Here is a 16,194-nt window from a genome sequence, read left to right on the forward strand (position 1 = left end):
CTTGGTGTCCACCAGGACAGAACACGCAGCAGATGCCGGGGAACAACGTAGCCGGTTGGCCGATTTGTACAGAGCCAGGCAAGGGACCAGGCCAGGATGGAGGCGGTTGAAATGAGATACCCAGCCGTCTGGCTTTTCTGGAGCTTACCTTTCTTTCCACTGCCCGGTTGTCCCCATTACCTGCCTGAGAGAGAGAAAAGGAAGCTCCACCCCAGCCGGGCGGATGGTGGGAAGAGGGCAGTTGGGCCGCTCACACATTATCCCCGCGCATTTTGAGAGATCAGTCACCATGAAGCGTAGTCACTGTTCACCTGGGCCTGCAAGGCAAGGCAAGGGGGGGTGGGGGGTAACAACACACCTGCTCCCGGGGGCGCACCGGCCCTGCCTTCTCCGCAGCCTGCAAACAGCGAGTGAGAACCATCTCCCACAGGCGACCCAGCCGGTCCTCCGCAGATCACACCATCTTTTTGTTAAAGGAGAGAGCACTTGAAATGGAGAAGGCGGAATGAGCTGTTAAGACACGAAATCCCAAAGTAAGAGACAGGTGGAGCAGCCAACACAGGGGGGTTGGTGGGGGTGGCGGGTGAAGGGGGTGGGGGCCGCCGTTGCGTCGCACCTGCACAAATCGCCAAGTCCACGCTGCCGGCACACCTGGCCGGCCTGTCCCCTGAGCAGGAGGAGAGAGCATGGGCAGGGGAGGGTGACGGAGGGCAGAAGGCAGCTCGCAGCCCGGCCGCAGCCTCTCCGGGGCACCTACCGCCCGCGCTGGCGGCGCCGCGCCCGACCCTGGGGAGGAAGGTGGACCCGGGGCCCCCCGCTCTTCTCTCGCGCCCGGCGTCCGTAAGAAGTCCATAAAGAGAGTAAAGGATCACTTGGTAACATTAATTTTTTTTATTAAGAAGACAGATATTTTATAGTACTTCTTTTTTTTTTCTTTTTTTTTTGTAAAAATGGTATACATGAACCAATACAAAATGCGAATGGGAACATATGGATATGGAATTTCTTACACCATAACATTGTTCATGTACACCTTAAAAACAGAACTGGCCTAAAGGGAAAAATAAGACGTCGGTGTGACTAAAGAACAAGCTTATTTGGCATCAATTATACATCCTTCATTATTTTATATTCCTTTAAAAAACACAAAAAACAAGTTTGTTCTTTCTTCACTCTAAAAAAAGTGATCAACCTGTACAAAGTAATACTCAACAATACATTTCAAACAGTGCACTGTATACTTAAGAAAAAATACATAAACCAATATACAACTAAAACCCATAATTTCCTGTTTTTGCTTTGTTTTATTATTATTTTTTCCAATGTGTGGGGCCTACACTTTGCAATCTACCTGAGACGGAAAACACCAATCGAAACACATGAACCTGAGACATGTCAACATTGTAAGCCATAAAGTTACATTAGGAACACTGCACTACTGTACACTTTTCAAAACAAAGATGGGAGGTCCCAAAAATGAGATGCCAATTTTGTGAGCAATGGTAGGCTATTTTTTTTCCCCCTAAAAAGAACAACTGAAAAGACCTTTCAAAGACATGCTAAATGGTTCTCACCCTCTGATGCGATTATACTATGGGCAGAATGGGTGCTAAGGGCTCGGAATAGAGCTGCACATTGGAAAATTCATTGAAAAAGGGATGTTCGTGGCGGCTTTTTGCCTTGGTTAAGTGCCGAGGGATAGGAGGGGGGAAAACAAAATGCTGCTCAATATGGATTTGCTTTTACATATCAGTCCGTTCCCAAAAGGCCCCCGTAGTTGCAATGGTTCTATCAAAGGTTAAAACAAAGACAAGAAAAATAAACAACACTTTCAAATAACAAAGAGTTGATACTTTTTTCCCCTTAAATAAATCAGCTTAAGTTTTCCACATAATGTAACAATAGTAAAAATGTACCTTGCAAAATCCAAAATTACCCACTGAAAATGTTATATAATATATATTTATATATATATAGATCTCTTTTTTTTTGATGCCATCTTTCCATAGGGACTGTATTCTGGAGTCTGGAACCTTACCAAAACATATGGTAAGAGTTTAGTGTTCGTCCTTCGGGACTACTTCTCGATTTCCTAGACGTTTCAGTGAAAATCCCCACATTTCTTTAAAAAGATGTAAATGGTAACTCGACTCCTCTACCTTTTCCCGAGGCTCCCCACCTAAGATATGTTCAAGGTAACTTATTTTAGTAGCTATGCACTATGGCTGCCATCATGCGAGGATCAGTAATTTTTTGGCAGACGGTTCTTAAGGCTGAGGAAAGAGGCCAAGGCTAGTGTATGAAAGGTAAAAAGATAAAAACACTCACATTTGAGTTTTGATTAAGTAACTGAAAATCCCTACATGCTGTTTTTCCACCTCTGCTCTGACCTTTCGAGAACTGAGATCGACAGCAGACCAGTGTGAGAACAATACTGGCCCTTCTTTTGTACCTCCTGCCTTTGTCAAGCCAAATCTGAAGGAATGAAAAGTTTCACACGGATTCGAGTTGGAAATCCCAGCATGACAAATATCTGTAATATACAGTACATGCAGGCCACATCCTACTGCCTTCCTAACTAAGCACAAAGGAAAAAAAAAAAAAAAAAAAAACCAAAACACCAAAAAACCCTGTCCCATCCAGTCATTCACACGCCACGCAGACTTGCTTTTTCCTACAAATTAGTGAGAAGTATGGCCGATTGGGAAAGGCGGATGGAATCGTTTGGAACAGAAATAACCAGAGCAGAACTAGCTTCCCCCCCCTCCCTACCTTCCCCTCTTGTGGCAACTCAAATTTGTCCACTTATATAAAAGGAACAGACCTCACCTGTCAGGTCTGTTTAGGGCATTGAAAAAGGAGGAGCTCTTTCCGCCCCAAACCTTTCTGGACAGTGTGGGGTATCTATGCTGAGCCGTCTACAGATACAGAATTAAAGACAGATTCAATCTCATTGTGACACACCTCACTCGCAGATAACCCTGTACAGTAATGTAGTTCCACAGCAAACAGAACATTTTCTGAATCACAGTCTAAGTTTCTAGTCTTCACTGCTCTAAGTATTTGAAACATGGGTAGCAGCAAAGAGTCCTCATTGTTTGTTCACCCAAATCTTTACGACAACAGAGAAGAATGCATTATGGACACACTAAATTCTGAACTATGAAATCTAACTGTGCTGGTTCTCCTTTTATGAAACTGAATTTTGAACATAAAGCAGTTCAAAAATAAACAACAACAAAAGCAAAAAACAACAACAAAATCAGGGGAAAAAGATTCTAAGGAATCCCAGCAGGCAAATTCCAAAATGGGAGATTTTGGAAAAAAAAAAAATCCAAAACGTTTTGGAAAAAACAAATGAGCACAAAGGAAAAAAAGAAATAAAAGAAAAAAACAGAAAAAAAAAAAAAAAGAACGCAACGAACAAACAAAAAACAAGGCACAGAATTTTCTGCAATCTACCCAAACTAAATCCAAGCATCCAAGTTTGACTTGGTAGGAAGAAATAAAACTTAAAAAAACAAAAACAAAAACCAACCAACCAACAAAAAAAAAAAAAAAAAAAAAAGAGGTGTCAAACAGCAGAGTGTACTTTCAAAGAACATTTTTTTTTTTTTACACAGCAAATCCCAAGCCTTCCCAGTCTCGCACCTTTCCACCCATTCATAAAAAAACACACGAGTTTCTCGCAAGTTCCAACATCACTGTCTCTTTATCATCTAAATAGGGCCAGTTGGACACCTCATTGAAACAAAAAGGCTGATCTAGATGAAGTACTCTTTCTTTTCTTCGGAGTTGTTCTGTCCTCCTTCTGCATTGATTATAGCTGTGTCTGCGTCTGCTGCGTCATCGGCTCCTTTGGCTTCATGAGTGAAGTATGTACCTGAAAGATGAAGGGGTAAAGCACCGTGACTGTCTGATGGCCTCTGTGTAAAGTGGTACAGAGATGGCAACTTGCTTTATGGCCATCATCAGCCGAAGTGGTGTGCAGGCAGCAGAGGGGAAAAAAACAATTGGAAGGAGAGAGCGAGGTGGGTGAGACAAATGGGGATCCGGGGGTTCCAAAGGCACCACTCCAACTGAACCGCTGCGATATAATTCAGCAAATGAGACATTAGAGCAGTGATTATGACCAGAGGGTGTCGGCAGAAGAAGACGTGAGTGGGAGCTAAAAATGCAGAAAGCTGGAGAGCTGCTGACTGACGTGTGAACAGTAAACACCAGGACCAATGATCAGAGATGTGCGCGTACATGGTTAAAGACCAAAGCAAGGAAGAGCAATTAGCCAATTAATGAATTAGGGCCCTGATGATGTTCTACGGCCGCCTCAAATCGTTTACTTGGACCCCTGTCTCCTGTCTCCAGGGGTCATTGCTGCCTGTCCGTCAGCGGGGGCTTACACATGGGCATGTCTGACCGTCTGCAGCCTCCCGCTACAGAGTGGGGTTCCAGATCGAGAAGCAACTTGATATTTTGACAGCTGTGATCGAGGCCGGGGGGGTCTGTCTTAAGGGACAAGCGATTCTCACTCAAGGTGTGACTCTAGCCTGGACCCGGATTCATGGATTCGCTAATTGGCACAGCCACTTTAGAATGACGACACACAGAACGTTCCAAAGCTGGAGACACTCTTATCGGCAAGTCCCAACCATTTACGGGAGAATTTACAGAGAGAGACAAGGACTGCACCACAGTAGGACATCTAGGCAGAGCTAACACTGCCTACCATAGTCAAACAGCCCTCCTCCTGTTATATACTGTGTTCTCGAAGATTCTTAAGGAAAAAAAAAAAGGCTGATACACTTATTGTATTTCCAGGTTTTCGTACGTGATGGATCTAAGCAGGCAGGTGGTCAGATGTTTCCCTCCTATCCCCTTCCTTCCACTGCCCCCTGGTCCGCAAAGCTGCTGAGCAGACTCGGCCCTGCTCTCTGGCCTCATCTTTCTGGCTCTATCAAGCTCAACACCAAGAGACTGGGCGTTCTCGGCCCCAGGGGCTGCCTCCTGGGCACGGGCAGAGGGTCCCCAAATGGTTCATGTGTGAGATGGGCACTGTGGGTCCTACTGGGGTTTCAAGCACCTTGGACCTCCATTGCTGTGCTCAAGGGACCTTCCCCAAACCCAAATCCTACAATCCAGTAGTAGGCAAGCGCCTGCAGCTAATGCTATGGGAAAGCCCCGCAAGCTCACTGCACAGCGCTTGAGAAAAATAGCGGAGAGGGACAAGGGCCGACAAAGAAAGGGGAGAATAAATTACCAAGGGGGGGAGGGAAGGGGATTGGAGCAGCATGGGGCACAGAGGAGGAGCGTTGGAAAAGATGATTGCCCATCCAGGCTGCACAGTTCATAAGTGTGATGATTAATGGCAATTTAAATCAATTGCACTGATAATTTAAAAAAAATACATATTTATGTGGCTTTTAAGGCACATCAAACCAAGGAAGTGTTCTAGCTGCTGTGACCAGCTTACCCGGAGCTTGGGGCCAGGCAGCGCTGCCTGTCCACCTGCTTCCCAGAAAGCAGCAGGGTACGAGCACGTTCTTTCCCCGTTTATTGCTTTGGGGTTCACGCCCCACCTCACACACCGGCCCCCATTTTTACAGTTTTTGCTCTCTCCCCAATTATGGATTGCAGAATAACAAGTCTAGAAAGCTTTTAGAGAAAATCCAAATCAAGAAGTGCTACTCATCAGCCTTCGAAGTCCTCATCAGCAGCTGCTAAGAGTTCTGTTTTTTGTTTTTTTTCTCTGCCAGTTTCAGGAATCATCGATAGGCTATGTGGCCACATACTCCACACTGCCTATCAAGGAACGCCTTGTCAAGTCCCCAAATGGAGGGGCTGCGGCGACGGGAGGCCTCCTGCCTGCCAGAGCACCTTGCTTACCTTTATGTCTGGCAAAATAGCGCCCCAGAATGATGAGCAAGCACAGCATGGCGAACACGACCACGGCCACGACACCGCCGATCACGGCATGATCCACCGCTCTGATGGCGCCTTCTTCACCTGCTCGAGAATCTGTTGGAATCAGAAAAGGAATAGGGATGTAGAGCTCATTACAAGACACCAGCAGCCCTGGCCACACTGCCTCCAGGTCAGAGATCACCTTCTTTTTATAATGGAGGAGCCAGAGAGACAAGCCAGATGGATCAAGTTACACCAAGGGAACAGACTGACCTGTCCAGAGCCGAATTGATCTGTTCTCCCCACAAGGCAATTTCATTATAAGCAGCGGAGGAGCGCTAATGCATGTGGAACAAGCCTAGGGACCGGGGAGAGAAGAAACAGTCTGTCCAGTCCTGGCCTGGTCTTAGCGCTCACTCCAGCTGTGTGCAGCTGCAGATCCTAAGGAGGAGGCTGACCTAGCTACTCAGGGCGCTCGGGACAGCACCTTCGGGCGGTGACGGGAGCTGCCAGGGGGAGGCGGCAGGAGCCCTTCTGGAAGGGCCCAGCGACTTCTTCCCTGCTAGGCGCGTGCACAGGCAAAGGAGCTCACAAGCCACAGCTGCCTCGAGATAAAACAAGGCTTATAAGACTAAAGACAAGTGACACGCTTGCTACATTTAGGATGTATGAGGGAGTAAGCCTCAATCGAAAACCTAAAAACCTATTTCAAAAAAGACAGCAAGGAATAATTGTCCATTGCCACAGACGGGTTTTATTTTATTTATTTAACACTTCACGAGGCAATTAATTTTCCTTTATAAGCATCACTCCCTCGGGATGTCTTCTTCCGACTGAGGGACGACATGTTTGGCTGAGGGACAACTCCAAAATGAACCCAGAATGAGCTATGGCGATGCAGAATGGATGTATGGCAGTGTAAACAATTTTAATTTAGGAATGTGGCTACATCACCCCTTGCTGAAGTCCTAATGGCACCCGAGATTTATAATGTAGTAAAAAACAATTATTCTCCCGTTGATTAATACATTAACATTTTGGAGTGGAAGCTAAACCATTGTCTTTTTTTTTATTGAGTCAAGTACGACACCTCCATTAAAATGATTTACTAGCTGTACCTTACAATTTAAGCACAGCAGCAACAGAAACGGTAAAAATCTTTTAACTTTACATGATTTGTGAAGTCATATGTGAAGGATTTACCATTTAAATCTTTCAGTACAAGAAGCACATGGCCTATAAATCTGTCCCCCTTGCAGTTGCTGGACGCCTGAGAGAAATGCATTTCACCGGGAAGACGGAGAGTGCAAATTCAAGTCAATTTTTAAGAAAGATTTATCTCTGTCTCTCTCCAAAGAACAGAGCAAATCTCTGAAGCCTCCACCTCTAATAATATTTGAAGTTTATCGATCAAGTGTACAGATCCGTGACAGCTAAAGGTAATGGTGCTCTTTTGAGCCGAAACCTGATACAATGCTTTCAGCAGGAGGGCATGATTTACACTTTCTATCGATATTTCCAATTCTGCTCTGAGATTAAGTACTGAAGGATGTGGGGAAAGAACTCGTGACTGAGGGTTCCACGAAAAGTGCTTTAATTAAAAGAGTTTAAATTAAAAAACGAAGTATTTAAAGTGTTTCATTAAGTTACCTTTCAAAGGACTACAAAAAAAAAAAACCCCAAAAATCCCAACCCAAACAGAAATGCCAAATCGGAGGCAGCAGCAGGTCGCCCAGGACAACAGGATGATGGGAGTTTAATTGGAGAAGGGAGATGGGTTGGAGGCAGAGTGCACTGCAGCCAATTAGCCCGCTCCGTGATGTGCGAGCCCCTCCAGCAACCTGTCTAATAAGCTCGACTTGAAACGCGGTGCACACGCATCGCCCTCCTCGGCCAAAAGTGTTGCCTACTGCGGATGCAACAGCCTCTGCGTCTTGAAAGTCATCCCAACAAAGCAGATCTCTGCCATGGCAACTTTTTCTTTTCTTCTAGAGACAACAGAGCTTGTTGGGGGTGCCCCTCGACACAGGGTATCTGCTGGAGGAGGGTGCTTCACACCCAGGAGACTCTCGCCCAGCTGCACAGACTCCGAACCGCTGATGGGAAGACGAGAGCGGCGGGGAAGCCAGGAAGCTGTTTTCCTTAGGGAGCTGTCAAAACAGGGGCTCTTGTGGGAATGAAAATGAACTAATCTCCGATTGCCACGAGCCTCAGACTTATCGAAAAATAAGGAGTCTTTCTAGTAGCTCCCACTAGCTCTCCATGTCTCGGGCGCGGGTGGGGAATCAGAGCGATGCTACTAGCTAGGGAGGAGAGGAGAACGTGAGGGCCAGGAGATGAAGCGGGGGGTCCATCCCGGGGAGACCGAGAGAAACGTGCAGAAGCCATCCTGGTCCCAGGCACACACCTAAATAACCCGTCCAGGGGAAGGCACCCTCGTGGCCACTGTGAGGAGACTGCCTCCTCCCTGCCAAGGCACAGGAACATTCTAGAAGCCTGAGAAGAGCAAGCCGGAGAGGCCAAGAAGCTCTCTGATCAACAAAAACCCCACAGGCCATGTATCTGCGGGATTAATTTCCTTAGCCAAGCCCGTTCCTGTGATCTTTGCTCCCCACGAACTTCGGGCTATATGTGCTCAGTGCTGCACTTCGCCCACGTCCAACACTGGGGTCCTCGTGATCCGCCCTGCCCTCAAGGACATACATATTTTACAGACACCTATTTATAAAGGTAATCTCTCCAGCTATCTCCTGATACTCACTTGATAAGAAAGTTTACTACCACCAGTTAATCACCGAGACATTTTCCCTGCCTTCAATTACCGCAGATGGACACAGAAGGTAACTGGTGTTTAATTTACAGGGAACACTACAGCTTGGGAGCTGCTCAGCGCCTCTTCCCGCCCACCCCACCCTGGGGTTCACTGTCCTCCATGAAGAGCAGCGCCTTGTCCTGTCTCCGCTCACTCCCACCTCATTTCCATGTGCGGGGGGGGGGGGGGGGGGGGTAGGGTTCAGAATGCCCTTGATTGGCCCCAGGTGGTGGGGGGTCGGGTGAAAGCTGGTTACCCACTATCAGGGCAGACCCGCCCTGCACCCGTGGGCTGGTGCCTCGCTCAAGGCGAGAAGCAAATAGCATGTTGCACAAAGAAGCAGCGGGCAAGTGGCCTAAGAGGACAACTGGAGCCTGCAGGAGTGTCGGCCACCAGGAGGAGCACGGCTCTGACGAAGTCCAAGGGCTGCCTGGCCCTTCGTGCTCCGCTCTACAAAGCAAGAGCTCTGGCCAGTGCTTGAGAAATGACTTTGAAGTGGGACATTTGGGAAAGTATCTTTCACCATCATCCAAGGATCCAGGAGGATCCTGCACCTCTTGGGGTGTAGACCTTTTCACTCTGCTTCTGTGAACTCTCCTGGGAGGCGGGGGACATCCTCTCCAGATTTTTGGTTCCTTTTCTGAATCAGGCAGAGAAGGAAACCAAAGAGCCGGACTCCTTGGCTGCCCCACTTTCTACACCGGAAGGGCATGCGGGCGTGGAAAGCACTTATAAACACACCCGGTCCTCAGGCGAGGGACCAGCTCTTGGGTTCAGAAGGTTAATGTTTTCTTGTTCTTTTAAGAAACAGAGTAACAGGTGTTACTAAGAGGGTTCCTACTTCTGGGACCAAGCTCAAGCTCAGCCCCGTCATCCTTCAGAGTAAAAGCCAGGTTTCTGCTTGGTGTATACTTCTGGCATCAAGGCTATTCCAGCCTTGAACCAAGCATGTTCCGGTGGAGCGACGGATGTCACCCTAATCGCGCACGTGGGACGTTGAGTAACTTAGGCCCAGTGTCCCACAGTCCTGGTTTTCAGGCGCGTTCCGTCAATGCTGGGACGAGGCCACATGGGCTCACGGTTGTGGCCCAGTCCTGCCTGCCTGCACTGTCCCCTTCTGCAGCCCTGTCTGTGGCTCTAAGTGTGACAGGAGTCTCTTTAAGGACAGATCAATCATGAGCTGTTTAGTATTCGTGAGTTGGCTTTTCTTTTGGCAAAAAGCTGAAACAACTTGGCTCCAGGTGAGAGTTTACAAGCTGCTTGTGGAATGTTAAGTTGGCGACCACTGCTTGGGTCACAGCTTCAACCACCCTGGCTTGCATTAGCATCTTAGAAACCGCAAGGACAAAAACATTTCAAAGAAACTCCCAAGAGTGATGCCCCCAACTGCTCGATTCTCTTTACCTTGGGCCAGGTGACCTGGTTCACTCCATTCCTCATGGGCAACAGAAAAGGGGGCAAGTTCTAAAGGCAGTGGTTCCCCAGGGCCTGCCAAGAAAAGTGATGGCTAGTGGAACTTCAGTCTCCTTCCCCCCACCGCCAGGGGACTCCTCTTTTACTCCACTTGCTTTCCCTCCTCAAATTATTGGCCAGAACCATCCTTAATGCAGCGCGCCGGCAGTCATGCTGCCTGTGTGAAACAGGGCTCTCCAAACACATCTCAGTTTCTATGGCTACTTCGCCACCTGGCATGGGACACCGAACAGAAACTGCCCTGCAAAGGCCTTCATCGTGGATCTGTGCTAAGCCTAGAAGGCCCCATTGCCAAAGGCAGAGGGGTTCACGGGTAGTCAGGGAGTGGTCGGTATATCCCAGACAAGCTTCTGGCAAACAGGGCCTCTGGCAGAGGACGTCCCTGAGCAGGATGCTCATGGCAACCGTGGCCTGCCCACCTTGCAGCCCAGGCTGGTCTTTTTTGCCAAAAGGGCACCAAGTTTCCTACCTGTGAGGAGCTGGAGTTTAACCCTGTTAACACATAACATACAGTTAAAACATTCGGCAGAGGGTGTGGCAACCGCCCCAGGGTGGGTTACCTTCACATCTCAGAACATCCCTGGCTCAGGCTGCCTGGCCTTGGGGAGAGGGGAAACTCCTCTTAAATAGATCTGTTCATTCTCCCCGTAGGTTACAGACTCCCTTAGGCCTCACCTTAAGAAATTAATATTTAAAACATGGGGGAGGTTCTAATGATACCAGTCTGCTTCTCTGTATTGGACAATTCATAGGTTTAATTGTCTGCCATTTCTGTACCTAATGAACAACCGGCAAAGAGTTCCGATTCTTGACTTTTTGCAACAATTCTGTCGCTTGGGTTTGGTTTGAGCCTTCTTCCTGGGCTGAGGTCTTGCTGGACAAGTCAGTTTAACGAAAAAGTCTCAGAATCCCGTGCTTATAATCAAAATGCTACCTGCAGCCTCCGAGGACCATAGAGATTAGTCTATCTTAGAGGACGCTTAATGACTGTGATGTCACTTGCTACTTCTTGCTAGGAAGAAAGAAAAAGCCTGATGGTGGACTTTCCAAATCTGAGGCAAAACCAGAATGTGACCTCAAAGACAAAAAATGAAACACGACAAACCAAGAGACCTGGCACCATCTGACAAACGTAACTGCTCATTCCCATCACCTACTGGTGCTCCCTTCATGGCAACAAAAATAAGTGTGCATTTTAAAGAGCACGACTTTATTACCTTGAAGGGGAACACACTGAATGGCATGCGCTGACAAAATGCCACATTATTTGCTAATCCTAATATGTTATTCTTCCTTAAGATTTGCTTTTCTCAGCACCAATTCAATTATAGATGCTACAAATCCTTCTGACATTTAATTCTCTCTTGTCAGAGAGTAGTAAATGTATACAGTACATGCGCAGCTTTCCCATTAAGATGTTAATATATATTGGAGCACGCTAGCCTCTATGTAACATAACCTTTCTTTTCTGTCTTCTTAGAAAGTGGAAGGGAAGGAATAAATGTAAGGCAAGAAAATCAGGAAGATCCAGGGAGCATCCCAGGCAGCTGGTACTACCCTTCAGCTGCATTTAATTCTAGCCTTGTAACCGCAGCTATCCTCACATTTCAAAGGAACTAAGTTAGGCCTTACTTAAAGGAAAACCGCACTCAGCATCCTCCTGCCGCCCAGAACCCAGTATGCATTCATTTAAATGAGAAGGACTGCACACAGGTTTTGGCTGTACACTGTCACTACTCCGTGATAGGGACTCGGGCTCTTGTAGGCTGTCACTGCCTAGATTATCCTCCAGAAATAAGCCCAAACAGGAGAGGCAGGAGACGTAGGATCTCATCTCCCGCAGGGCCCACAACGAGTGTGCTCTGGACCTGCTGTTGGATCTGGGGCGGAAGCGGGGCTTTGTTACTTTTTTCTGTGATTGCAGGCAGGTGCATCAGCCACTCTGAGTCACTGAGCACAAGCGTACATCTCACAGGGTTGTTTCTGAGAGGCCAGCGTGTTGCTGAATAGGAGAGTGCCTCTCGGGGCCGGAGCTCAGCATATCAGAGGTACTCGGTAAGTGTCTGTCAAATCGAAATCTGCAATATTAAAGCCCAAGGAGGGCTTTGTCCCAGTTCTTTAATATTACAGACTCAAGGCAAATACTTATCAGCTCTTTGGTGGTAAGGGCTGTATGTACACTCAGCACCATTCTCAGATGGCGAGCTGCCCCATAAACACTTGCAGAGTTGAAGTCACCAAGCCCTCTTCCATTTTTGCAGAATGGCACCCAGTGTGATTGATGGCCTAGCTGCCCTGTGTGGTCAAGGCTGACGGCCACTTGGGCCAGGTTGTGATTCCAGGTATACCATTTGAGTATGAGGATCTTAAGTACTTATTGTTAGCTAAATATGAGAACAAATATTTTTATGTTGATTTTTCTCCCATCTCAGGTAACTTCATTTAGTTATTTTACCCAACAGCAGAATTGCCTTAATAGGAGGGTATACTCCCAAATATTTAGTGTCCCCAGAGACCAGGAGGCACACTATGAGCCCACTCATCTCATAATAAAGACTTAAAAGTGTGAGTGCCTTTTCCATTTTAGGCAACAGGAAGGCATGGAGGATGGAACCTCTTTCCTTAAAAGAGCACACAGCTGATAAAGAGGATAAAATCGTAAAGTATTTCCAAACATACATTTCCCACTAGAATCTCTCTGGAGAAAGATGCTTCTGTGGACCTCAGGCATTTGGGGGTGTGAGGAGGATGGATTAATGAATATGGTGAAGTCACCCCAACGCAGTGTCCAACCTGTAGAACTGTAATTCACATTTTGTGTTGTAGCCTGGCAACTTTCTAGTTTGGAGGAAACGTTCCTATTTGATGGCCTCCTTCCTCCCCATGAAGGAAACAGCAGCATGTTGGATTATGGGAAGATCAGCACTCCAATGACCTTCAAACTCACATCGGGGGAAAGCCATGGACAAGCTGCCATGGACCCGATACCATTCTTTCAGTCTACTGCCTTGTATTAAACGGAATTTTAAAATAGGGAACTCTAGTTTAACCACGGCCTATAGGACCATCTCAGTGGGAAACTGACCCCATCATTTCGGACAATGGGACAATGGCACCGAAATCATCTGAGGTTAAAGTTTCCTTTGAAGGAAAAAGTTTGATTTGATGCTAGAAGAGATCTTTCCAGGTCAGCCAGCATGTGGTTCTACTCCTGATGGGCTCCAGAGACCCTGACTTTTCCCTCCTCATTCCCTGGACGCACACACTGAATTGAAAGGAGTCCAAGAGGAAAAGGATTTCCAAGAAGACGCCAGAGCAGAGAGCCTGTGGGGTTCAAGGCGAAAGTAGAACTACTCTAAAACTAAAGTCCCATTTTCTGCAGAGGCCTGAAGACCCATTCGTTCAAATTCCGCCTCTGCCTCCTGAGTGGATCATTCAACCTTGGGAGCCCCAGCTTCCTCGCGTGTAAAACGAGGCTAACAACCCTTCCTTAATGAACCTGCTAGGATGCTCATGAAAATCCTCCCAGGGCTGGCTCACTCTCCCTGTCCCAGTGGCCTTCTGTGGTGAGCTTTTGTTCTCAACTGGCCTCCACCTCTTCCTGGCTGGTCACTCATGTTCACCTTTCCCACTTTTTTTCCCACGGCATTTGCCACTGTCTGCCATTATCTTGTGTCATGAGCCTGGCTGCCCCGCTAGAAAGTAGCTGTAAGAGCTAGGGCCTGCGGCATCAACTCCACAGTGGCTCCTGGTTGGTCTTGTTCAGCACTGCATGCCTGGCGGCCAGCCCTGGACCTAGCACACACAGGAGTTCAAATGGTTGTGCTCAGCAAAGAGCAAATGAGCTAATCTGTGGAAGAGTTTTGTAAGCTGGAAAGAACTGTACAAATACAAGCTAATACTACTAGACTTTAGATTTATGAGCTGTATCTTGAATTTGTCTACACAGCCCGGCTGTTTTTTCTTTATCATCATTATTGCTAGTCTGCCACAGAAGTGCAAGAGCCTGTTTGCCAAATCTGGACCACACTTTAGGCGGGGGCAAGGAGACTCCCCTCCCCCCTCATGTTCTATCTATTGTGTTTTCCCACATACACTTCAAGCAAGTTCAGCCGACTTGGAGGACTGATGCATACCATGACCAGCTGGTTATTTAGCCCCTCCCAGAACTGATAATCTGGATTCAAATGCCTTTATGTGCTTCTGTTATCTACATTTACACTATTCTGAGCCCATGTTTCCTTCAGAATTCATTTAGGGGACTCTAGTTGGCTCACCTAGAGTCTTCCATCATGGCTGGCAAGGATTATCAGAGCCATTTAGAGTTTGCGCTCCACCCATACTTTTCTATGGATTGTGAAGGAGACGTGGGATTTTTTTTCTAGATCACTTTCTCATTTGCAGGGCCAGAGTTGAAAACATGTTATGGGGAAGCATGACAGCTTTGGAATTTCTCGTCGGTGCCTCTGCTTCTAAAGTAGAAGACTGATAGACTGCTTTGATAGTGCCAGAGGGCCATTCTCTGGCACACTGTATATTTGCCAAGGCACTCTGCTAAATAGTCCCCAAAGGCCCTTGCTGAAAGGAGGGAGGCAGTGCGGTGCGGACATTTTTTAAAAGTTTTAAAATAAAATAGAAGGATAAATATGCTTAAAGCTATTTTATTCCACATGGGTGGCAATAACCACCAGCTGTCACCAGGAAGCAGCAGATGTAATTGATAAAACAATTCAAAACTCTTGTGGGTCCATCGTCAATAAAGTTAACACCCAAAAAGTGAATGAAAGGGTTCAAAGTAGAACCCGGTAAGCTCCCCAGGCCTGCCAATAATTAAATCACTGAACTACACACGAGCATAATTTTTTAATGCAGATTAAAGAGAAGGATCAGCTGGGCAACTTGCTTTGCTGGGTAGGGATGCAGCACCATATGTTGCTTATGAAATTGTCATTAGCCAAGGTAGCAGTGGTGAATGGGGGAGGTGGGCAGAAGACAGACCACCATTATTTCTAAGGAAATGCAGGATCTAGCATTTAACCATAATAAGGAAAGGATGAAATTCTACGGACCAGGGAATGGATGGTAATATTATTCATTACCACAGTTTAGCATTAAATGTGCAACACCTACTCTAATTTATTGATGGACTGTTTAAGACGGGTGTTAACCTGTTTGTCTTGTATTATAATTGAATTCAGTCTCTAGGCTACAGAAATTTGAGAAGTTCATCCTTTCTCAATCAATATGCTCCCCTTCAGTGACCCATTTCGAGACAGCTTCATAAAAAATAATGTATTTTGTTTTAATAAATTTAAACACTATGACAGCTGCTCAATTTTTATTGGTTGTTTTTTTTTTTCCTCTCAGATGTCTCTTTGCTGCCGAGGGAAGCCAAGCTCACAATCAATAGTAATTGATTAATCAGCATCCCCTTTGAACAAAGGTGCTAATCAGTTTTTGATTAGTTCATCAAACCAGATGCAAAGGCAGCCCAAGCCTGGCCTGATAGATCATCAGTGTTCTACATGACTTATGGCTTCTGAGCAACACGGGACTGCAGCGTTCCTGGAGGGGTTGGGGTAGGGGAACAACATAATTATTAATTTAACCGAATTATTAGGAACACAAACAGTTGTTGGTTTATTGCTCCTGACTCAGAGGTGATAGATGGAACTGCAGCAAGATCGCATCTGACTTGGTGCAGAGCTGAGAGACCCAGAGTATTTCCTTAATTGATGATGCTTGGGGAAGGGGTGGATGGCTGATTTAGTCCCATTTTCCTAAAGAGGAGAAAAATTATTTCTGCATATCTCACTGATCCTCATCTGACTACTTATGCCAAGAGGGATCAGGCCAATGAAGACTCGGTCCTCTAGTAGGATCCTTGAGAAATTCCACTTGCCAGGACCTCTGTGTCAGAGCTGTTTTTTTTAGGGTCAGGCCCTGAACTGAGAGCAGATTGCTTACAACCAGCATTACATTCTATGCAAGGAGAAGGACTTATCTCT

The 16,194-nt window shown here is 46.6% G+C and overlaps 1 protein-coding gene across 9 annotated transcripts in view; it reads right to left on the bottom strand.

The window, feature by feature from the left end:
• Window positions 1–868: 868 nt before the first annotated feature.
• Window positions 869–16,194, bottom strand: part of CADM1 (cell adhesion molecule 1) — a 325,352-nt gene continuing 310,026 nt past the window's right edge. For all 9 annotated transcript variants that reach the window (XM_072822114.1, XM_072822110.1, XM_072822118.1 and 6 more), the window contains 2 exons: window positions 5,884–6,015; window positions 869–3,883 (listed from right to left, as the gene is read on the bottom strand). In XM_072822114.1, coding sequence (XP_072678215.1) covers window positions 3,765–3,883; window positions 5,884–6,015 — 251 coding nt within the window. In that variant the 3' untranslated portion in view covers window positions 869–3,764. The remainder of the gene's footprint in view (window positions 3,884–5,883; window positions 6,016–16,194) is intronic.

This window comes from Canis lupus, chromosome 3 (assembly GCF_048164855.1).
Source record: "Canis lupus baileyi chromosome 3, mCanLup2.hap1, whole genome shotgun sequence".
Taxonomy (NCBI): domain Eukaryota; kingdom Metazoa; phylum Chordata; class Mammalia; order Carnivora; family Canidae; genus Canis; species Canis lupus.